The following is a 22848-nucleotide window of genomic DNA, read 5'->3' on the forward strand; positions in this document are numbered from 1 at the left end:
CCCCTCCGGCTCCGCTTGCAGGGCGCTCCTTTGCCTCTGCTAGCGGGGAAGCCGGGGGGAATCCCCGCCATCGGCGGAGCTCGGTGGGCGGGGCCTCGCGCGGGGGAAGCCCCTCCCCCCCGCCCGCACAGCATGGAGGCAGAAGAGGAATCTGCGGCTCCTCCACTGACAAGGTGTCGGTCAGGGAGGGAGCCCTGCGTGGGAGGCGCACAGCTGCGGCTGCCGGGCTGTCTCCTGCTGCGGCCAGCGGGCCCCCTGAGAAGTTTGGGGCTCCGGCTCCGGTGAGGCAGCAGCGTGGGATCGGCACTGGACGGAGTGCAGCAGGGAGTTCTGCGGCTGCTGGGCTGTCTACTGCTGCGGCCGGCGGGCCCCCTGGACGGTCTGGTGCTCTGGCTCCACAGCAGCATCAGCGGAAGACTGGAGCTGGGCGGAGGGCAGCTGAAAGTGCTGCAGGTCGGAGCCCAGGGACGGCGGTGAGCGTGTCTGGTGCCGGGAGGAGGAGTCGTGAGCGGCGCAGACCAGCAGGACCCATGGCTCCTGGGACCGGGAGGCCATCTGAACAACGTGCGGAGGACGAGAGGTCGGAGGGCGAGCTGTCGGAACCCGATGCGGGGGCGACGGCTGGCCGCTCTACAATGGTGGATCGTGAGCGCGCGGCTGAAGGGGCATCTTCTGGGCAGCCTGGTGAGTTACCTGTTCTGGAGTTTATCTCTTTTTCTTCTGCCTTACGGGACCTGCTGGGGGGTGGTAGGGCCGCTACGGTGCTCGCGGCCTCTGCGGCGTGCGCTGTCGGCATTCCCCCGTCGGGTATGGGTGGGGGTCTCGGTGATGTGATTTCCGGTTTGCGGGACCTGTTGTGGCGTCTTGAGTGGGGCGGTGGTGGGGCGCTTGGGCCTGCTTCTGCGTGGCTCCCGCCGGATGGTGGGGAAGGTTTCGGGGTTCTTGTACAGGACAGCGGGGACGTGCGGCGTCCGGGGGTCTCTTCTCCTCCGGGGTCTGGGCTAGGGGTTGTTCTGGCCACGACAGGTGATCGGGGTTCTGCGGCCCCCTCCGCGGTGTTGGGTGCGGTTTCGAGGGTGTCCGGGCCTGTCGGCTTGGCAGACTCGGCCAGGGGCTACGTGTACGGGTGTTTTGAGGGCCCTTTGGCTGCGCACTTACAGTCGGAGGTACGGGAGAAGATTTCTCACTCTTGCCTTTGGAGCGTTTTCCTTTTTTTTTTTTTTTTGAAGGGTCCCGGGTTGACGAGCGTAGGCGGGTGGAAGCGGAGCAGCGGCATTTTCGTTTTATCCCGCGTGCCTTTGCAAATTGGTTGCAGGCGTTCGCGATTTTGGCTAGTGTGATTGGGGAGAAGGCTCCTGAACATTGCTCGGCACTGGTCTGTTACCTTGATGCCATTGGTGAGGCTCACAGGGTTTATGGGCGTACTGCGTGGCTTCGGTACGATGAGCAGTTTAGGCAGCGGAGGGCGGTTCGCCAGTCGTTGCGTTGGGATCATAAGGACATTGGCCTCTGGATGCGACTCATGACACCGGCGAGGGCCCCTGGTTCGTTTTTTCAGAGCGGGGGCCGGCGGTCCGTTCTCCCCGGGACAATCGGCCTCCAGGCGTCAGGGGTTCTGCTGGCAGTTCCAAGAGGGGACGTGTCGATTTGGTGGGTCTTGCCATTTTCGGCACGAATGTTCCGGGTGCGGGGGCTCCCATCCCTTGTCGCGCTGTTTCCAGCGGGGTCGAGGCCTTCCCGGAGAGCATGCTGGTAAGAGGGACGACTCCGGTGCGAGTGACAAGGATGGGGTCTTTCTTAAAGAGGTTTCCTGATCGGGCAGCTGCAGTGCTGCTGATGGCGGGTTTTTCGGAGGGTTTTCGCATCCCGTGTACTTGGACTTTGATTCCTCCCTTAGCTCGGAATTTGCGGTCGGCCTTGCGGCATGAGGAGGGGGTTTCGGCTAAGTTGCGTAAGGAAGTGGGGTTGGGACGCATGGGGGGCCCGTTTGCTTGCGCTCCGTTTTCGGATTTGGTTGTTTCTCCCTTGGGGGTTGTGCCCCAGAAGGAGCCGAATGCGTTTAGGTTAATTCCCCACCTGTCCTTCCCTAAGGGGGGGTCGGTGAATGATGCTATTGATTCGGAGTTGTGTTCGGTGTCTTACACGTCTTTTGATGCGGCTGTTTTCTGGGTCCATCGGTATGGGCGCGGTGCGCTCATGGCAAAATTCGGACGTTGAGTCGGCGTTTCGGCTGTTGCCAGTCCATCCGGACTGTTTTCGTTTTTTGGGTTGTCTTTGGCAGGGCTAATTTTACGTTGATAAGTGCCTTCCTATGGGGTGTTCTATATCTTGCGCTTTGTTCGAGAATTTCAGTTCATTCATGGAGTGGGTGGTGCGGGATGTCTCAGGGGTGAATTCGGTCATCCAATATTTGGATGATTTTCTTTGCGTGGGTCCGCCGGATTCCGGAGTATGTGCAGTTTTGCTGGCCACTTTGCAACACTTTGCGGTACGTTTCGGGATTCCTCTGGCAGTGGATAGAATTGTGGGCCCGGCTACGGTGATGACTTTCTTGGGCATTGTTTTGGATTCTGGCACGATGGAGTGCCGCTTGCCTGCGGTTCAGCTGGTGGCTCTACAGGGGGAACTCCGTGGGGTGCTGGGGCAAGCGAGAAATTCAGCTACGGGCCTTACAGTCGTTGTTGGGCAAAAACTTAAATTCGCTTGTCGGATTCTGCCCATGGGGTCGGGTGTTCTGCTGTCGGTTGGCGGCGGCGACGGCAGGGATTACCTCCCCTTTACATTTTATTCGGTTGACTTGGGATCATCGGGAGGATTTGCATTTGTGGCACACCTTTTTGGGATTCGTTTAATGGGCGGGCTCTCTGGGTGTCTGGCCCTGTTAGCAATTTTGACTTGGAATGGTTCACAGACGCGGCGGCGGCGGCGGGCTATGGGGCTTTTTTCCAGGGTCGATGGAGTGCGGCCTCGTGGCCTGCTTCCTGGCGGGAGGCGGGTTTTCTTCGCAACTTGGTGTTGTTGGAATTTTTTCCGGTGGTGTTGGCGGTTGAGGTTTGGGGAGAGAATTTTTCGAAATCTAACCGTGCGTTGTCACTGTGACAATTTGGGGGTGGTTCAGGTCATCAATCGGGTCTCAGCTTCTTCACGACCGGTGGTGGCCTTGCTTCGCCATTTAGTGTTGCGTTGTCTGCGTCTGAATGTTTTTCTACATGCGCTGCGTCTCCCTGGGGTTGATAACACTGTGGCTGACGCTTTGTCTCACTTTCGGTGGGACAAATTCCGAGAGGTGGCGCCGGCGGCGGAGCAACCCGGGGTTCCTTGTCCCGACGGGCTGTGGGATATTGCCTTGGAGTCCTTGCGGGCTGGATCCGGTGTTTGGTGAGTGAGGCGACTTGGTCTGCATACTCTAGGGTCTGGCGGGAGTGGCTGGATCTGCTACAGCGGGTTGAGATTGATCCCTGGGGGCCAGAGGTGGTTTTGGCGGTATTGTACTTTGTGGCGGAATTTTGAGCGGGGGGTGTGGGCTGCTGCGGTGGATCGCCGACTGGCGGGTTTGGCATTCTTCTTTAAGTTGCAAGGGTGTCTGGATTTCGCTGACGATTTTTGGGTTCGGCAGGCTCTCCGGGGTTACCGGAGAGCTCATCGCTGTAAGGATTCTCGTCGTCCAGTGTCTTTTGAGTTGTTGGGGTCTTTGTTTGTGCATTTGTGGTCTGTGTGTTCTTCGGACTTTGAGGTGTGCTTATTTGCGGTGGCCTTTTTTGGGGCATTGCGTATTGGGGAGCTCGTTAGTCCGTCCAAATCGGTTCTTGGGGGGGTTATTGGTGGATGAGGTCAGGTGCTCCGGTGAATGGGTGGAGGTGCTGGTACGTCGGTCTAAGACGAACCAATTGGGACGTGGTGGTCGGGTGCGTTTTTTCGTTGTTCCGGCTTCGCTGGTGTGACCAGTGCGGGCGGTTCAGGAATTTTTGTCCCGTCGTCCAGTGGGGCAGGGGTGTTTTTTTTCAGGCACGCTGAGCGAGAGCTGGTGCGAGATGTCAAGCTGGACTTTCTTCAGTTGCGGCGGGCTTATCCGGGGATGGTGGTGGTGTGGTCCGACATTGTCGCCCGTACCTCTTGGCGTTGGGCGCGGTCGGTGGAGAAGCTCAACAAGGCTCGGATCAAGGTTAACAGAGCGGTGGGGCGTTTCTTTAGTCACCATGGGGGGTTGGTGGTCCGGCACTTGGAGTTGGAGGTGGATACTTGGCGGTATCTCAGGTGCGATGGGGTGCATTTGACTGTGGTTGGGACGGATTTATGGTCCCTGGATCTGCAGGATGGCATACAGCGGGCTGTTCGTTTGTGGCGTGGCACGCATGGGTAAGGGCTTACCCAGCGTGCTGTGGCGGTTGTTGGTCTTTGGAGGCGGTTCTTATTTGGAAGGTAAACAACAATGGTGTGGGACCCATCCGTGGTATGGGATGCCCGGGGACATTCCCAGTTAACCAAGGTGTCATGGAAATTTTGTATTGTTGGTCGAACTTTAAATGTGTCATGTATTCGTGTTATTCATATGTCTCTCGTGTGGCTTAATTAAAGCTCTGAAGGCTGCAATTGGGCCATGCGCATGTACAATGTATGTATTACAGTACTCGGCTTGGTAATGGATGAGATGGCGGATCTGCGCTTATAGACCGGCGTGTATACCACCACGGCATTCCATGCGAATGCCGCTGTCAGTAGACCGTGGGCCTGTATCCACATATCAGCAGCATGGTAGCACGTGGGCTTCATAACGCAATGCGCAAGCGGTGTGAACTCCACGTGTAGGCTTATGCATATCTTACAACCCATTACCAACTTGAAACTGTATCTGGGATGGATGTGTTTTAATAAAGATCGTATCGGGCCCATCCAGGTACAGACTGATATTTTTAGAGAGTGCTTGTACAGAGAATGTACATACCAATAGAAGATAGTAGGACAGGAAATATGACCTCAGATGGCTCATAGGGGGGAAGGGGAGGAAGTCTGCTGACCTCAGAAGGTTCATGGGGGAGGACCAGTGATAGATAATAGCAAAGGCTATGCTCCAATTGGAATGTACATCCTCTGTATAAGCAATCCCCATTGTATTGTTCGGTGGGAGGGATTGACTTTATTCATGTGGGGGGCATGTGTGTATTCTTAATAAAAACAGAGAGCTGAGCCTAAAGCCGGCCCTTATGTGAGTTGCAACCAGCCTTAGAGTGTCGTGTGATCATTCTAGGGTAGCGGAGCTCCAATCACCCACAAATTCAACAGGTCCAAAGTATTTGGATGGGCAGGAATCGTGTAGTTTGGCTGCAGTCGTGGTAAGCGAGATTCGCACAGCTTTATGGGGGATTTCTGCGCATCCAACTGCGAGTACTCACGGTAAGGAGAAATTCGTTAAAGCGAATTTCCAAGACAGTTTGGCGAGCCTGGTGGATACTAACGCGTATTCTTGCGTAGCTAACCAAGAACGAGGGGGGAATGAGCCATCATGAACTAGCAAAAAGTATGCCGGCACATTTCAGGTCTCTCTGCCATTAAGAGGATCGCTTTTTGCGTGTTCGTGTGGCTGATTTCGCTCTCTGTTAGCTAACAAGAAATACCGCTTAACAAGGACCTTGTTTTTTGTCCTAAACTCTTGATTTGTGGGTGAAAGACGAGGGTTTGTCTCTGCGGAGAGCAGCAGAGGGGTGGGTTTGGTTGGCTGGATTTGGTCAAGTTTAAAAATCTTCCAACCAAAAATTAAACGGGTATATGTTTTAGTGGGTAAAAGTTGTTGCATAGTGTTAGGTAAGTATTTGTGGGCTGTAGGTACTGTGGTGATTGCTTTACCCCCCTCCACGTGAGGTAATTATTACAGTGCTGAAAGGCTTAGGTTAATTGTTAACTGTTGTAAGATCTGTGTACAATGTTTTGTGGAACTACTGCTCCCAGCAAGCATGCAGCAGGGGGTCCTTTCTGTTACATGTGCATGTTAGTGTGATATGTTGGTGTTTTATGTCCGTTCTGTGATTGTGCCCAAATTGTGTTGTATGTGTACTTCATATTGTTGTGTAATTGTCCAGCGTATGTTCTGTTCAAAAGTCTGTTTTATGTAAGAGGCAATTTTGAGGCTAGAGGCTGCCGTGTGCTTCCCTGTGGGGGGCCATTCTAGTGTTACCATGTGCTCCTCTGTGGGGGGTCATTCTAGTATCTGCCATGTGCTCCTCTGTGGGGGGTCATCTTCTTGACTAAACCACATGGACTCCTTTTGTTTGGTGGCCATTTTGTTAATGACCATGTGCTTTCCCTGTTGGTGGCCATTTTGTTGGCTACCATATGTGCAGTAATCTCTATGCAATGTGCATGAAGTTTCCTATATGCATTTGACCCATATTGTGTTTTTAATCCAAATTTTTTACAGTTTCATTTGTTTGCTTTTAGCTTTAAATTTGCGTATTGCCAGCCAATTTAAAGTGTGTTAAGCGAGTTTTCCCTTCACGTGTTCCACATTTAATGAGCGCGGTGTAGTCTGGGTTTTTGCACATAGATTTCTTGTATAGTGATTATGTTTTTCTTGTGTTTTTCCTGTTAAAAGTAGTTCCTTATTGTAAAGCGGGTTTGTTTTAAGCTGCTGTGTCGCGTGTTTCACGTCCAGCAGACTTTTTGTGTAAACGGTTCTAGGTGGTTGCAGTAAAGATTGCGTGTATAACGTGGATCGTTTAGCGGTGCTGATAGGAGTGATTTTTGCGTCAGCAACAAGGTTACTTTTGGCGCAGTTTTTCGGTTTACCTCTGTGTAATTGTTTTACTGTGAAACGTCCCGTGTTTTTCATAAGGATCCACTTTGTCCTTTTTAACAGTTTTTCAGGTTGAAAAGAGTTTTTTTTTTTTTTTTTTCTGTGTGTATTAGGAAAGTTTTTTTCTTTACACAAATTTCCTAAAGGTCAGTTAGCAGGTTTCTGCCCAACCAGTGACCCCTAAGTAACATCCAAGAACCCCTCTTTTTGTTTTGACTTGTGTTAGCTACTGTGTGCAGGGAGAGAAAAGCCACTTTCATCATTGTGCGGTGTGGCCTGCCAAACACAGTGGGTGATGAGAGCCACATAAATTACGCTGTGCGAGTGGGCGGTCCAGGGAAGTATAACACTTAGCCTGGTTACCACAAACACTTCGGGTGGTCAGGATCACACAAATTGCGCTGTGGGAGTGGGAGGTGTGCTCTCAGTCTGACCGCCACTTGATGCGCTTCGGGTGATCGATAAGTATCACATAAATTACGCTGTGCTGGGAAAGTGGTGGAATCAGGCCTCTCGGTAGGATCCCACCGAGTGCTCCAGGGGGTAAACAGGTACCCGGACGCGGGATATATACCAGTGACTAGTCACGATGGGCAGTAGTCAGTCCATGAAGAGAGAGGGGGAACCAGCCCTCTTCAGGGTAAGGACAGCTGCACAACTGATGAAGGTGAGTTTGGGGGGGAAGTCTACAGAACCCCTCAAAAGGTGGAATAAATGGTCGAAGGGTACCAGATGGGAAATTCCCCGGGAAGGTACATTTGACGCATGGAGGTGGGAAAAATTCATCTCTGAATTTGAACCACGGATGCAGGCGTCAGAACTAGAGATCGCACAGCTATGGCTTCACAGGTCAATCCGATTAGGGAAGCAGGGCATACATAAACTGGTGTCTGTCCGGAAGAACCAGGTGATGTATACCTGGCCTCCAGAGGGAATAAAACAGGAGGATCCGGTGTCAGAGGTGGAGGAAGCTCTTTCAGGGCTGACTCTACTAAGGCAGGCAGGATCAGGGTCTGCTGGGGTCCCCCAACAACCAACAGTGGCTGAGATAAGTATAACTGCACCTGTCTCTTCTGTTAGTGACGTCACTCTTGACATACCTTCTGTGTCTTCTGTCTCTATGCCTCAGCCTCTGCCTCTACCTCTCCCTTCTCCCTGCTTCACCCCAGCTCCTTCTGTTTCCAACTATGAAGCCTACTCAACAACCGATTTGCAGACTATCTGTGAATCAAGGGGAATAGACACCCGGTTAAAAAACAGGGCGGATTGCATCAAAGCGCTACGAGCCACTGATCAGACCCCTGCCCCCCAGCTATACCCTGATCTGAGGGACCTCAAACCTGAAGGTGCAGTAAGCGAGGTGGTTAATCTAAGCCCACCGATGATGCTGGGTCAGCCCTTGCACTCTTCCCGGACCGAGGCCTATCCAGTCAGGGTGCAGCAATTTGAAGGTCCTCCCAATGCACGGGGGGAACGGACTTTAGGGGAACGGGTAGTTTGGCATGTCCCCTTCACCCCGGCAGAGATCCGCACTATTCTGGCTGAGCTCCCGGACTATCGAGTCAATCCGAGAGGATTTGCTCGAATGTTTGGACAAAACCAGTTCAGCTATGGTATGAGCGGGTCAGATTGTGCACAGATCCTACGGGCAAAGGTGGGCATGGAAGTGGCCAGTACAGTGATTGCAGGGTGCTCTATAACCACGCATGAGGAGATGACTTCAGGGGGCAAAGAATTCTGTACACAGCTAAAGGCAAAGCTTCCAGAAATGTATGGTGCTACCTCTACTACGGACATGATGAAGCTCACCCAGGGTCCTAATGAGGAAAGCGCCTGCTTCTGGCGCCGTCTCAAGCAGACGGCACTGGATGCGGATCTGGAAGTTGGACCTGATGCTCCAACTGAAGGGGTAAAGGTGACCGCGACGCACATTCTGTTGCGGGCCAAATTTTTGGAAGGCATCAATATTAAAATTCGGGAAAGGCTGGTTCTGGCCCGACCCGAATATAATGAGATGTCTATCCCTGCTATCCTTTCCACTCTTGCGGCAATAGAGAGGGAAATGGATAGAAGAAAACAAGACAAGGCCAAAGTTCTTATGTCCCAGACCCCACACGAAAAACCAAGGGATCCGGGTCACAGGAAGGATAGGCCCCCACCCAGGTGCTTCCAGTGCCACCAAACGGGGCACATAAGGAGGAGCTGTCCCCAATTACCTAAAGGTCGGTGGCAGTTCATTCCTGATGAGTCCTCCGCCCCTATGACCACCATGGTAAGTAACTCCTATGAATTCTCATAGGAAGTTGACAAATCGGTGTCGGCCCAGATCCATCTTTTTCTAGAGGAATTAAAATATCCCCTCCCTTGCCTCACTGACACCGGTGCAGCAAGAACGGTCCTGCGAAAACAGGACATCCAAGGCAAGGTACCCCTCTCAGGGGAAAGCCCTCCTAACCCCTACTAACCTCACTATCAAACGATGCACTATTCTTAACCCAGCTTCTCTTCTTCCTGTGTCGGAAGATGAGAAGGGGGGGGAGGACAGCAATGACAGTGCTGAATTTTGCAACACGACTAACAATACTAACACCTCTTCTGCTAACATGTCTTCTTTGTCCACTACTAATCTCTCTTCCAAAGGACACGACTGCATTTCTTTGGTGGAACTGGAGTCAGCGGCGACACACCCCATATCACCCCGAGAGTAGCGGTAAGGTTGAACGTCTCAACGGAATCCTTAAAAACAGGATCTCCAAAATCATGGCCGATACCAAAAAAACCTTGGCCTGAGTGTCTCCCCATTGCCCTCTATTCCATCCGGAATGCCCCTCGGCAACCACATGGGCTGTCACCCTACGAGGTGTTGTTTGGGGGACCTCCCAAAACAGGGTTGTACTTTCCTCAACAGTTGTCGTCTTTGCATTCACAGCTTACAGGTTATGTGCAATCTCTGCAACGGGAGCTGCAGAAGATACACCATCGGGTTCGCGAATCGCTCCCCGATCCAAATACAATAACAGGTGTTCTTTCTATTGAGCCAGGTGATTGGGTCGTCCTAAAGAAACATCAAAGAACCGGACTCGAGCCACGGTTCACCGGACCATACCAAGTCCAGCTGACGACACCTACCTCACTCAAACTCGAGGGACGAGACAACTGGGTGCACGCAAGCCACTGCAAGAAGCTTTTCAGCTACACCAGAGAATGAGGGGTGTCATTTTCCTTTTTCTTTTTGTTTGTATGTCATACATGTGTGTGAACGGAGGAAAAGACGGCAGATACCCCAACCTTTTATTTAAAATGCACCTGCGTTTAGCCAGAACCGCCAACAAAACCAACTGTTGGGTATGCTCTAAGCCCCCACCCAGTCATCACATGTCCGCAATGGCCGCTGTTCATGCCCTATATGACATCCGCGTCGGCATGAAAAAGCAAGGGACCCCTGGTCAGCCCCCACGTAGACATTTGTCGGTAGAACTTAATGACACATTTTTAGCAGGTAACATCAGTTTCAGCACCAATATTAGCTCTAGCTCCTGTAGGGCCCTCGTCAGTCCATTATGGGTAACTGGACAGCTAGGCAGCCCTCAGGTGTGCTTTAACATCAGCTTTGGCACAGGTAACAAGTTTGTTGGGACTACCACCTGTGAGGGAGGTATAACTGTCAATCTGACTAACCAGACTTCCCTTCTGAGTAACCACACTGACCGACCAGACCACGTGTGTTGGAAGGACGGATGTGATGTGCAGACTGAGGGAGCAATCCCCCAGTCTGTGCAACTGTTGCTCAGTACCAGAGGCCGAACGAGGAACTCCTCCTGTTCTGCTCTGACAGGTCCATACTATTTTCTGTGTGGTTCGGCAGCCTATAGAACATTTCCCCAGAACGCGAAAGGTTCGTGTGCCCTCATAAAGCTAGTCCCCGCATCCTATGTAGTGATGGACCATGAAGAGTTGATGGTCCACAAGAAGGTAAGGATGGCAGGGAGAGTTCGCAGGGAACTGTTCTCTGAGGGCGACCAGGCATGGGCTTGGTTCCCCTCATGGACAGGATGGGGAATAGAACTTATGAAGCGCCTGAACAATTTTTCTGTCATCGTGGATAGTATGTTTAACGAGACCGTAGAGGCTGTCAGAGAAATTGCCCAAGAACAACGGCAGATGGGAATTTTAGTGCTTCAGGAGAAGATGGCCCTTGATTATCTTTTAGCCGCCAAAGGGGGGTTCTGTGAGTTCATCGGAGAGGATTGTTGTACTTGGATAGAAGACACCGATGACAAGGTCCAGGCCCATATGGACAAAGTTAGTGAACTACAGGGAAAAGCTAGAGCTATAGCTAGTGAGGGTTGGAATCCGTTCAAGGGTTTGGGAGGATTGGGAGATTTCCTGTTCTCCATCGGATCTTGGTTGAAGGAAGTGGGAGTGTATATCCTGATGCTTCTCTTTTTCATCTGCCTTTTATATGCCGCGGTGAGATGTTCCTGTTGCCTCATCGACCGTGTAAACCAAGCTCGGGCAGACGACCACATCTCCATGCCCGCTCCTGGGATCCCACTCCAACCACTGATCGGAGGAAGACCTCACCAACCATCCACCTTCTCTACAGATTACGTCCTGGCTTCCCTCTAATTTATCTCTCTGAAGACCACATTCTCCAAGACCTTCAAGCAAGCTTCAAGCCTCATCATTGTTTGTGTCTGCGATTTGGAAAACTGTCTGGGTCGAGACCAGCCTTGTGTGGCCCCGTCTGCAGGGGCAATTTGAGAATCTATTGCTGGATCTCCCCAGACCACCGTGGGATCACAAGCTTTATTCATACCACAAGTCTGTTTGTGGTTTTTGCAAGAGCCTTCCTGTAGTGAAGGTTCCAACGCTCTTGAGGATCATCGCTTCAATCAAGCCTGTTTGCGTCGAGTCTGCGTCGGGTCTTGTTGTTTCAGGTACCCCGTGGAGCTTTATTCTCAGGGACAACTACAGGAACTCTTTGAAGTTTGAGACTACACCCATCAAGCTGAAGAAGATCAAGAAGGGACACGAGGAGAATATGATAAAACAGGAGGGAATGTCATGGAAATTTTGTATTGTTGGTCGAACTTTAAATGTGTCATGTATTCGTGTTATTCATATGTCTCTCGTGTGGCTTAATTAAAGCTCTGAAGGCTGCAATTGGGCCATGCGCATGTACAATGTATGTATTACAGTACTCGGCTTGGTAATGGATGAGATGGCGGATCTGCGCTTATAGACCGGCGTGTATACCACCACGGCATTCCATGCGAATGCCGCTGTCAGTAGACCGTGGGCCTGTATCCACATATCAGCAGCATGGTAGCACGTGGGCTTCATAACGCAATGCGCAAGCGGTGTGAACTCCACGTGTAGGCTTATGCATATCTTACAACCCATTACCAACTTGAAACTGTATCTGGGATGGATGTGTTTTAATAAAGATCGTATCGGGCCCATCCAGGTACAGACTGATATTTTTAGAGAGTGCTTGTACAGAGAATGTACATACCAATAGAAGATAGTAGGACAGGAAATATGACCTCAGATGGCTCATAGGGGGGAAGGGGAGGAAGTCTGCTGACCTCAGAAGGTTCATGGGGGAGGACCAGTGATAGATAATAGCAAAGGCTATGCTCCAATTGGAATGTACATCCTCTGTATAAGCAATCCCCATTGTATTGTTCGGTGGGAGGGATTGACTTTATTCATGTGGGGGGCATGTGTGTATTCTTAATAAAAACAGAGAGCTGAGCCTAAAGCCGGCCCTTATGTGAGTTGCAACCAGCCTTAGAGTGTCGTGTGATCATTCTAGGGTAGCGGAGCTCCAATCACCCACAAATTCAACAGGTCCAAAGTATTTGGATGGGCAGGAATCGTGTAGTTTGGCTGCAGTCGTGGTAAGCGAGATTCGCACAGCTTTATGGGGGATTTCTGCGCATCCAACTGCGAGTACTCACGGTAAGGAGAAATTCGTTAAAGCGAATTTCCAAGACAAAGGTTTAACTGGAAGGTGGTGGTGCTGCACTGCGGACGGTATGGTTGTCTCCGAGCTGGTTGGTTGCGGCTGGAGGCCTAGTGTATATGGTTGTCCGCAGGTGCATTTCGGATCATTTTGGGGTGCCTTCGAAGACCAACAACAATTCTGTGGGTTTCTGTTATAAGGAATGGTTGGTGTATTGTAACTTGAGTTGTTAATAAAAGGCCATGTTGGCCATTTACTCCAAAATTGGTGTTATGTCTTTTGTTAGTATAATTGGTTAAGGGGAAGGGGGTTGGCACGGAACGGTAATGGTGGTAATGGGGAAGTGGACGAGCCTATCTCTGGTGCAATAGTCAAGGGATTGGCAGAGAGGGGCAGCAGTCGCTGATCGGTTGGTAAGGTGTATGAGTCTAGCAGCAGCATTCATAATAGACTGAAGCTATGGATGGTGCTCCCTGCATTGGTTGCCGATCTGCCTCTCTCCCTCCTGGTCCAGCCAGCCCTGTTTTACCACATCTGAGGCGGTTCTTTCCCACTATCCAGCAGTCTTCTCCACTTCCCTCTGCCATCACTTTAGAAGCTAAAGCGGAGCTCCACCCAAAAGGGGAAGTTCCGCTTTAAGGACTGCTCCCCCACTCCCCATTAAGGATTGGCATCTTTGGGGGGCGGGGGGATCTGGTACCCGAATTTGACAGGTACCCGCTCCCATTTCCGGTCCAATCGCCCAGGCGATCGGAAGCGGAAGGTGTCCTCCCTCCCTGTAGTCTTTTGGGACATGTGACAAGTCCCAGAAGACTACAGGACCATTCATGAAGCGCAGCGCTACTCGCACATGTGCGGTGGGCATCCGGCTGTGAAGCCGCAAGCTATCACAGCCAGATGCTCACACTGGAGAAGCCGGCCTCCAGGAATCCAGGACGGCTGGTGAAACGGGCTGCGGGGGACACACCACGGGACCGAGGGTCAGGTAAGTGGCTGTTTTTTAAAAGTCAGCAGCTACAGTTTTTGTAGCTGCTGACTTTTATTTTTTGACAATTTGAGTGGAACTCCGCTTTAAGTACCTTCATAATACTTCTCCCTCAACTCCACCCTGCAGAGCTACTGCTACATCTCCTGGCACAGGAGTCCCTGCACTGTGATCCTCCAGTCTCCTCTTACTCCCTCCAGGATTAAAGAATACGTTCACCTTTATGGAAAAAGTAATAAATACGCATACTTTTGCAGAAAAAAAATGTGCCTTTATTATTTTTTTCCTGTAGTAGCCTAGAATGCATTGCACCCGTGCTTGTCATGCTAATTTGTATTACAAGTAGTGATGGGCCAAAGACTCCCCATGTTTGGTGTGCGGTCAAACGTTCAAACCTATTGGATGTTTGACCGCAAACTTAGAACTCAATGCAAGTCTATGGGACTCGAACTTGTAAATTCAAAAGTGCCCATTTGAAGGCTTATATGTAAGGTATTGACCATAAAAGGGGAATGGGGACTGCTCTGAGGGACATTTCAAAAACTACAATTTTTAAAGGGGCAGTCATTTTTTTATTGCTTAAAGTAAAAAAAAAAATGAAAAATTCTTTGAAATATCATGCCTGGAGGGTTCCCTTAAACTGCCTGCAAAGTTGCACATCTGTACAATGTATAGAACCTGCTGCAGCAGTACTGACATTAAAAAAAAAAAAAAAAAAAAAAAAAAAAGCAGCGTGGGGTCCCCCCCTCCCCCAAGTCCATACCAGACCCTTTAGGGTAAAAAAAAAAAAAAAAAAGTACGCAGGTTCCCCCTAGAAGCCATACCAGGCCGACCTGTCTGCACCTGCCGAGCACTAGCCACAATCTGACAGATGTGACATTTGCCAGTCAGATGTAAAAAAAGGGGGGAGCTAGCAGTGACATCACCTCTGCCCAACTGTGCTGTGATTGGCCAAAGCATTCCACCTGACCTATGGTCAGGTGCATTGCTTTGACCAATCATTGCTCTCACAATGCACTGTGAGCAGGGGCAGACTGACAACTCATGGGGCCCCTGGGCAATAGGGGATCATGGGGCCCCTGTGTCCTTGTCCAAACTCAAAAAAGCCTATGAAAAAGGTACCAGGGGCATCTCATGGGGCCCCTACTGACCCCAGGCCCTCGGGCAGTTTCCAAATGGTCAGTCCGCCCCTGACTGTTAGAGCGCAATGCATTGTGGGGCCCTTACCGTTTGTGTGTTTGGCAGACACACGAATGACCGAAGTTCGAGTCGAACTTACGTTAGAAGTTTACATTCCTTGTAATAGGAATAAAAGCAATAAAAAATATAAAAGGGACAGTGTAAAAATAAAAAATAAAATAAATTTAAAAAAATATAAAACACCCCCAGTACTCTGTGGTCACGCACAGAAGTGAATGCATACGTAAGTCATGCACACATATGGTGTTCGTAGCACACGTGAGGTATCGCCATGACCGTTAGAGCGAGAGCAATAATTCTAACGTAACTGTAACTAAACAGGTAACCTACAAAAAATGTTTAAAGCTTTGCCTATGGAGATTTTTAAGTACCGTAGCTTGGTGCCCAGGGGCGTATTTACCACGCGGCAAACTAGGCACTAGCCTAGGGCAGCAGTTTTCAGGGGGGATGCACCTCCCTCCCCAGAAGAAGGGATGAAAGAAGGGACCATAGGAAACAGGTGGGATCCGAGAGAGGCTGCAGGCTGCTTGATGGTGTATGTAGAGCCTGACTCTCGTTCCCGGGGATGTCTGAAGCTGTGAAGATGAGTGTCTTTCTCTCTATCGCAAGCGGGGAATAGGGGGGTAGTGGAAGGCTCTCTCAGGTGGGGGGCAGGGGTGTTGTTGGTCAATCTCAGGCTCTCTATGTGGGGGGGGGGAGGGGGGGGTGTTGGTCAGTGTCCATGGGGGCAGACGTCTTTTGTGTTGTCTAGGGTAGCATAAAACCTAAATACACCACTGTTGGCGCTATTCCACATGCGTGCAGCAAGCGTGAATTGTTAGGTATCTATTCACTGTAACATCCTCTTTCATATTTTACAAAAATTGGGGTATATATTGTGTTTTTTTGGGGGTTTTTTTAAAGAGTATTTCCCCCCAATTTTTTTCTAAACCGCTACGCAAATACCGTGTGACATGAAAAATTGCAACGATTTCCATTTCATTCTCTAGGGTGTAACGGAACCAACCCAGACTACACTTGGGTATTAGACAACCGCTTCCCCATCCGAACACCGACAACAGACACCACAGCTGACCATGCAAAACTAGACGACACCAATCCAAAAGTAAATCCAGACAGTAGACTACTTTATTTGAACACAGATACAAGATATATACACTCAAGAGACAAATCCCCCTCCCTGCATAATGTCACAGGGCGGGGCAATCTACATTTAGTAACAAAAGACACACAGGTATTCAAACTTCACACCAGCAGACAGTCCCATCAGGAGGGAGGGCTGCTGGAGACAACCCCTCCACTAAGCTAATACACAAACACATACATCCCTTAATAGTTTGCTCCCAAGCAAGACACACAATAGAACAATGGGACACAACCACATGGTATTACACAATCCACAACCCCCCACCTCACCTATCTCCTAGACATGTCTACACAATATTGGGACAGATCACCCTGTACCCCTAACAGGCACAGGGTGACTTACACATAATAGGGATATGCTGAGACAGGGGTCTCCCCACCTCTCCAAAGTAAGCTGGGTTCCATGGGCCCCCCACCCAAAGTGACTCCTGTCACATAGGATTTTTGGCAAAAATATATACGTAATGTTTGGGGCCCACCTCACAATTTTCCAGCAATAAATACTGATGTAAAAAAAATGTGCCAGAAAATGCTTGGTCTTCAATCATTTCCATATGCTTTGTTCTCAGACAGACCTCAAGGCACCTCTGGACAGTATTGTATGGACCAGCCCAAAAGAACTGAATCGCTAGAAGGGAGATCTGTCACCATTCCGTGTCAATTTGCATTTCCAGAATTGGAGAACAGCACCATGTCTGAAAATATCATTGTGAAAGCATCTAAGCTAAATTACTGTGGAGAAAATAATCATTTTGCCATTTATTGCTCCAATACAGGATGTTTCTCCTCTAAGTACCAGGAAAGGCTAAATGTGACATTCAATGTAACACACAGACATGCCTCAATAACAATCACCAATGTAACGAAGGAGGATGCTACACGTTATTGCTGCCGTATAGAACTGAGTTTTCCCAATGGAACCATCTTACAATGGCAAATCCCAGATGGTACGCAGCTTTCAGTGAAAGGTAATCCAAGATCACGTTATATATACAGTCAGGGGCATCCCTAGGGTTGGTGTCACCCGGTGCGATAACACTTGGTGACACCCCTTCCTACGATCCCAGCAGAATGGATCAGATCTGCGAAATGAGCATAACGTAACGGATTGGACTCCGATCCATTATGCTCAATCCGCAGATCCGATCCATCCTGCGGGGATCATTGGCATGCAACCTATACGGGGTGACACCGGACCCGCTCCACGAAAAGGTAAGTTGTAAAGAAAGCCGACAATCCCCGCAGGATGGATCAGATCCATCCTGCGGGGATTGTCGGCTTGCTTTACGACTTACCTTTTCGTGGAGCGGGTCTGGTGTCATCCCGTGCGGTAGGTGTCACCCGGTGCGGGCCATACCCCCCACACCTGCCTCAGGACGCCACTGTATACAGTGTATTCATAATGTATTCAGACCGCTTCACTTTTTTCAATTTTGTTATGTTGCAGCCTGATACTACAGTTATTTCAATTCATATTTTTTCTCAATAATTTACACTCAGCACCCCATAATGACAAAGTGAAAACAGAATTTTAAAAATGTTTGCAAATGTATGAAAAAGGAAAAACCAAAATATCACATTGGCATAAGTATTCAGACCCTTTGCAAAAATGCTTGAAGTTTAGCTCAGGTGCCTCCCATTTCCCTTGATTGTTGCTGAGAACAGGGGCGGACTGACCATTTGGGAACTCGGGCACTGCCCGAGGGCCCGGGGTCAGAAGGGGGCCCCATGAGATGCCCCTGGTACCTCTCTCATTGGCTTTTTTGGGTGTGGTTTGAGTGTGGGCAAGGACACAGGGGCCCCATAGTCCCCTATTGTCCGGGGGCCCCATGAGTTGTCAGTCCGCCCCTGGCTGAGAAGCTTCTACACCATGACTGAAGGTCCACTTGTGGTAAATTACATTTATTTGACGTGATTTTGGAAAGGCACACACCTCTCTATAAAAGGCCTCATAGCTGACAATGAATACTGTATCAGAGCAAAAGCCATTAGGTCAAAGGAACTAACAGCTCAGAGACAGGATTGTTGCAAGGAAGGCACATACCTGGGGGAGGCTACAAAAAATGTCTGCTTCACTGAAGGTTCCCAAGAGGACAGTGGCCTCCATAATTCTCAAATGGAAGAAGTTTGGCTCAACCAGGGCCCTTCCAAGAGCTGGTCATCCAGTCAAACTGAGAAACTGAGGGGAAAAGGGCCTTAGTAAGGAGAGGTGACCAAGAACCTGATGGTCACTCTAACTGAGCTCCAGAGATCCTGTGTGGAGATGAGACAAAGTTCTAGAAGGACAACCATCACTGCAGCCCTCCACCGATCTGGGCCTCATGGCAGAATGCCTACACAGAAGCCTCTCCTCAGTGCAAAACACATGAAAACCTGCTTGGAGTTTGCAAAAAAAGTACCTGAGGGACTCTCAGACTGTGAGGAACAGGATTCTCTGGTCTAATAAAATGAAGAATTAACAATTTGGCCTCAATTCTAAACAATGTATCTGGAGGAAATCAGGCACCTGCCCAATACCATCCCAACAGTGAAGCATGGTGGTTGCAGCATCATGCTGGGGGGGGGTGGTTTTCAGCAGCAGGGAAGAGGAGACTGGTCAGGGTTGAGGGAAATATGAATGGAGCAAAGTACAGAGATTTTCTCAATGAAAATCATTTTCACAGCCCTCAGAACTTCAGACTGGGCTGAAGGTTCATCTTCCAACATGACAATAATCGTAAGCACACAACCAAGACAACAGAGGAGTGGCTTAGGGACAACTCTGTGAATGTCCTAGAGTGGCTCAGCCAGAACCCTGACTTGAACCCTACTGAACATCTGTGGAGAGACCTGAAAATGGCTGTCCACCAACGGTCCCCATCCTACCTTACTGGGCTTGAGGGCAAAAGAATCCAGGTGTGCGAAGCTTGTGGCATCATACCCAAAAAACTCTGTAATTGGTGCCAAAGGTGCTTCAACAAAGTACTTAGCAAAGGGTCTGAATACTTAAAAAGTGTTACTAAACCCACAACAGTAAAATCAGTCTGTATATGCCAGGGTTCTCCAAACTATGGCCCTCCAGGTGTTGAGGAACTGCAAAGTCCGGGGAGAGCGGATATAGTGAATGCAGAGTCCGGGGAGACCAGATATAGTGAATGCAGGGTCCGAGGAGAGCGGATATAGTGAATGCAGGGTCCAGGGAGACCGGATATGGTGAATGCAGGGTCCGGGGAGACCAGATATAGTGAATGCAGGGTCCGGGGAGAGCGGATATAGTGAATGCAGGGTCCGGGGAGAGCGGATATAGTGAATGCAGGGTCCGGGGAGAGCGGATATAGTGAATGCAGGGTCCGGGGAGAGCGGATATAGTGAATGCAGGGTCCGGGGAGAGCGGATATAGTGAATGCAGGGTCCGGGGAGAGCGGATATAGTGAATGCAGGGTCCGGGGACACCAGATATAGTGAATGCAGGGTCCGGGGAGACCAGATATAGTGAATGCAGGGTCCGGGGAGACCGGATATAGTGAATGCAGGGTCCGAGGAGACCGGATATAGTGAATGCAGGGTCTGGGGAGACCGGATATAGTGAATGCAGGGTCCTGACAGAGCGGATATAGTGAATGCAGGGTCCGGGGAGAGCAGATATAGTGAATGCAGGGTCCGGGGACACCAGATATAGTGAATGCAGGGTCCAGGGAGAGCAGATATAGTGAATGCGGGGTCCGGGGAGAGCGGACATAGTGAATGCAGGGTCCGGGGAGACCAGATATAGTGAATGCAGGGTCCGGGGAGACCAGATATAGTGAATGCAGGGTCTGAGGAGAGCGGATATAGTGAATGCAGGGTCCGGGGAGACCAGATATAGTGAATGCAGGGTCCGGGGAGACCAGATATAGTGAATGCAGGGTCATAAGACATTTCAAAATTCCTGTTTTCACTTTGTCATTATGGGGTACTCAGTGTAGACTAATTTCTTACCGTCCACCCATTGCCTATAGACGGCTGATGGGAAGCAGCATTGACTCAACCTGTACGTCAGCCCGCATAGGAGGCTCCTGCATGGCTCACAGAGTGCACACCCGGGAGCCCGGTGATCCGCGTGTCACCCGGGCACAGCACATCACATTACCACTGTGTCCCAGTGGTCACATGATATTTTATCATGTGATTGCTGTGTCAAATCACAGCAATCACATAGTAAACAATACCGAGTAAAGATCGGTTCTTTCCATGTGAGAGCAGAGAGACGCGATCCTGCAGCCTATGAGTGTAGAGCACAACTGGTGTCGTTGTTGGTGAAGGCACATTGTCAAAAGAAAGATTTAAATGGCACAAATCATCATTATATATTGATGGAATCATGATATGGAGATGGACTCTATTATTTAGTAGTTTTTTGTTCATATTTATTATAATTTTTTTCACATTGGAATTCTATATGCACTATTGGCTACCATTAAGAGAAGTGCAGCACGATCATTTTATGTTTTCTGTATTTAGCACATTTTTATGAGTATGTGTAGGTATGAGCAGCATTTCTAAATTTTCAATTTTATTTAATTTACACTGTTTTGGGATTGCTCGCAGGTTTTCACATTTATATCACATGTCCAACACTGTCATATGGTGGGTGCCATGCAGTGCTAAAACAAGGTCATCCACTTTCCAGGGCAAAGACGGCAAACTAGACCCTCCCTGGAGGATGGGGTGAAGCTAATAGTGACTGAGATCTATGTAATGTTTGAAATGTATGCACTGAAATAAATCCAATAGTTGTGGACAGGGGCGGACTGACCATTCGAGCACTCGGGCACTGCCCGAGGGCCCGGGGTCAGTAGGGGGCCCAATAAAATGCCCCTGGTATCTTTTATAGGCTTTTTTTGGGTGTGTTTTGAGTGTGGGCAAGGACACAGGGGCCCCATGATCCCCAATTGCCCGGGGGCCCCATGAGTTCTCAGTCCGCCCCTGGTTGTGGAACATTGTAGTGAACTCAAGAGTTTAAAACTGATGCACAAATATGGGGCTAACAGTGGCAGAGAAAAAAAAATGTTCCTGCATCAGTGGTGTGGTGGTGCATCAAACTAAAGGGATCTAAGGGGGCTCTGTGTGAGGAAGGGCTGTTGAAAGGGCTCGTTCAGATGTGCAGCTATCATTGCTACTGCTCATAAAACTGATACGAGGCAGATCACTTTTCAGAGGGTGTTTGACAGGGGATGAGGAGGCAATATGTCACCTCCTTGCCACGTGCTTCAACTCAGTTGCAGTGTGGCCCCATTCCATTCCATTTCATTCTTGCTACTGCTTTTCATTTTTGCAACAGCTGCAGCTCCTTTTTTAGGTTGGTGGTTGGGGGCTGGGCTGGTCTGCGCTCACTCAACTGAGTTTTAAGAAATTGTGCATTTTATTCCCTGGGCAGAAAACCCGAGGTGAAAGGAATTGAGTTTGATGATCTCTCAGAAATAGTAGGTTGGCCCTATTTAAGGCTTTGGGCCTCTGTTGTTTCCTTTTCACTTCTTTGGATTTGGAGCTGGCTGTTGTAAGTACGCACCCAGTTGGCTCTTTCACTGGGGCCCTCTGAAGTTTTCCCTCTGGACTTCCAAATAGCAGCATCTGTAGCACCTTCAAGGCTTCTTCCAGCAATTTTCAGGGCAAGCAACAACCCCTAGCAGGTTTTAGGGCGAGCAATAACCCCCAGAAAGTTTCAGAGCAAGCAACAACCCCTAGCTAGTTTCAGGGCAAGCAATAACCCCTAGCAAGTTGCAGAGCAAGCAACAATCCCCAGCACAATATTAACCCCCAGCACAATGAATTGCTGCACTTGTGCAGCTCATTATACATTTCAAAGGAGACTGTGAGCAGGCAGGTAGGTTTCTTTTATTGCAAAAAATACATTGCATGTCTCTTCTGCAATAAAGAGTCTGCCTACTTGCAATTTTTAAAAGCGGGGCTTTAGTTCCACTTTACATTGACTCAAAACTACTTCTTAGCAGACTGATCTGGAAGTTTGCTTATCCTCCTCCTCCCCCTCCTCTCTCCTTTTGGGGGGGGGGTTATACCTAGTTTTGACATGTACCCGCTTCCGCTGGAATTACCTAAGATATCCCAATGGAAGTCCCCCCCCGCCATTCACAAAGTTCAACGTGACATGCACATGCACAGTGGAGATCTGGCTGTGAAGACAGACAAAGCCGGCTTCCCACAGTCAGCATGCTGGCACTGGGGATCTGAAGACCAGCAAAGAATCGGCCTGGGTGAGGACAGCACTGGACCCCTGGACAAGTAAGTGTCTTTTTATTAAAAGTCAGCGGCTACAGTATTTGTAGATGCTGAATTTGTAATTTTTGCAACCTGACCGAAGAGCCTTTTTAAAGGATAAGTTCACCTTTTAGACAAAAATAATACCTGAAAAAAAATGTGCATTTATTATTTTTGTCTACAGGAGCCTGGAAAGCATTGCACCAGTGATCGATAGAGCGCTGATGCCATGCACGTCTCCTGTCACAATATCTGCTTAATGTACTGGATGTACGTGATGTACGGGATGTACGGGGTGTACGGGATGTATGGGGTGTACGGGATATACGGGATGTATGGGATATACGGAATGTACGGGGTGTATGGGATATACGGGATGTATGGGATATATGGGATGTACGGGGTTTACGGGATGTACGGGGTGTACGGGATATATGGGATGTACGAGGTGTATGGGATATACAGGATGTATGGGACGTATGGGGTGTACGGGATGTACAGGGTGCACGAGATATACAGGGTGTA

General features: G+C 49.7%; 1 protein-coding gene across 1 annotated transcript in view; it reads left to right on the forward strand.

Moving 5' to 3' along the window:
• Nucleotides 1–530: 530 nt before the first annotated feature.
• LOC149448971 (uncharacterized) overlaps nt 531–22848 on the forward strand; it is a 32452-nt gene continuing 10134 nt past the window's right edge. The window contains exons 1-4 of the mRNA XM_089694023.1: nt 531–684; nt 3617–3647; nt 14036–14085; nt 16659–17057. Coding sequence (XP_089550149.1) covers nt 531–684; nt 3617–3647; nt 14036–14085; nt 16659–17057 — 634 coding nt within the window. The remainder of the gene's footprint in view (nt 685–3616; nt 3648–14035; nt 14086–16658; nt 17058–22848) is intronic.

Source organism: Staurois parvus, unplaced genomic scaffold, assembly GCF_062004578.1.
Source record: "Staurois parvus isolate SC_StPar_1 unplaced genomic scaffold, SC_StPar_1.0 ptg000647l, whole genome shotgun sequence".
NCBI lineage: Eukaryota > Metazoa > Chordata > Amphibia > Anura > Ranidae > Staurois > Staurois parvus.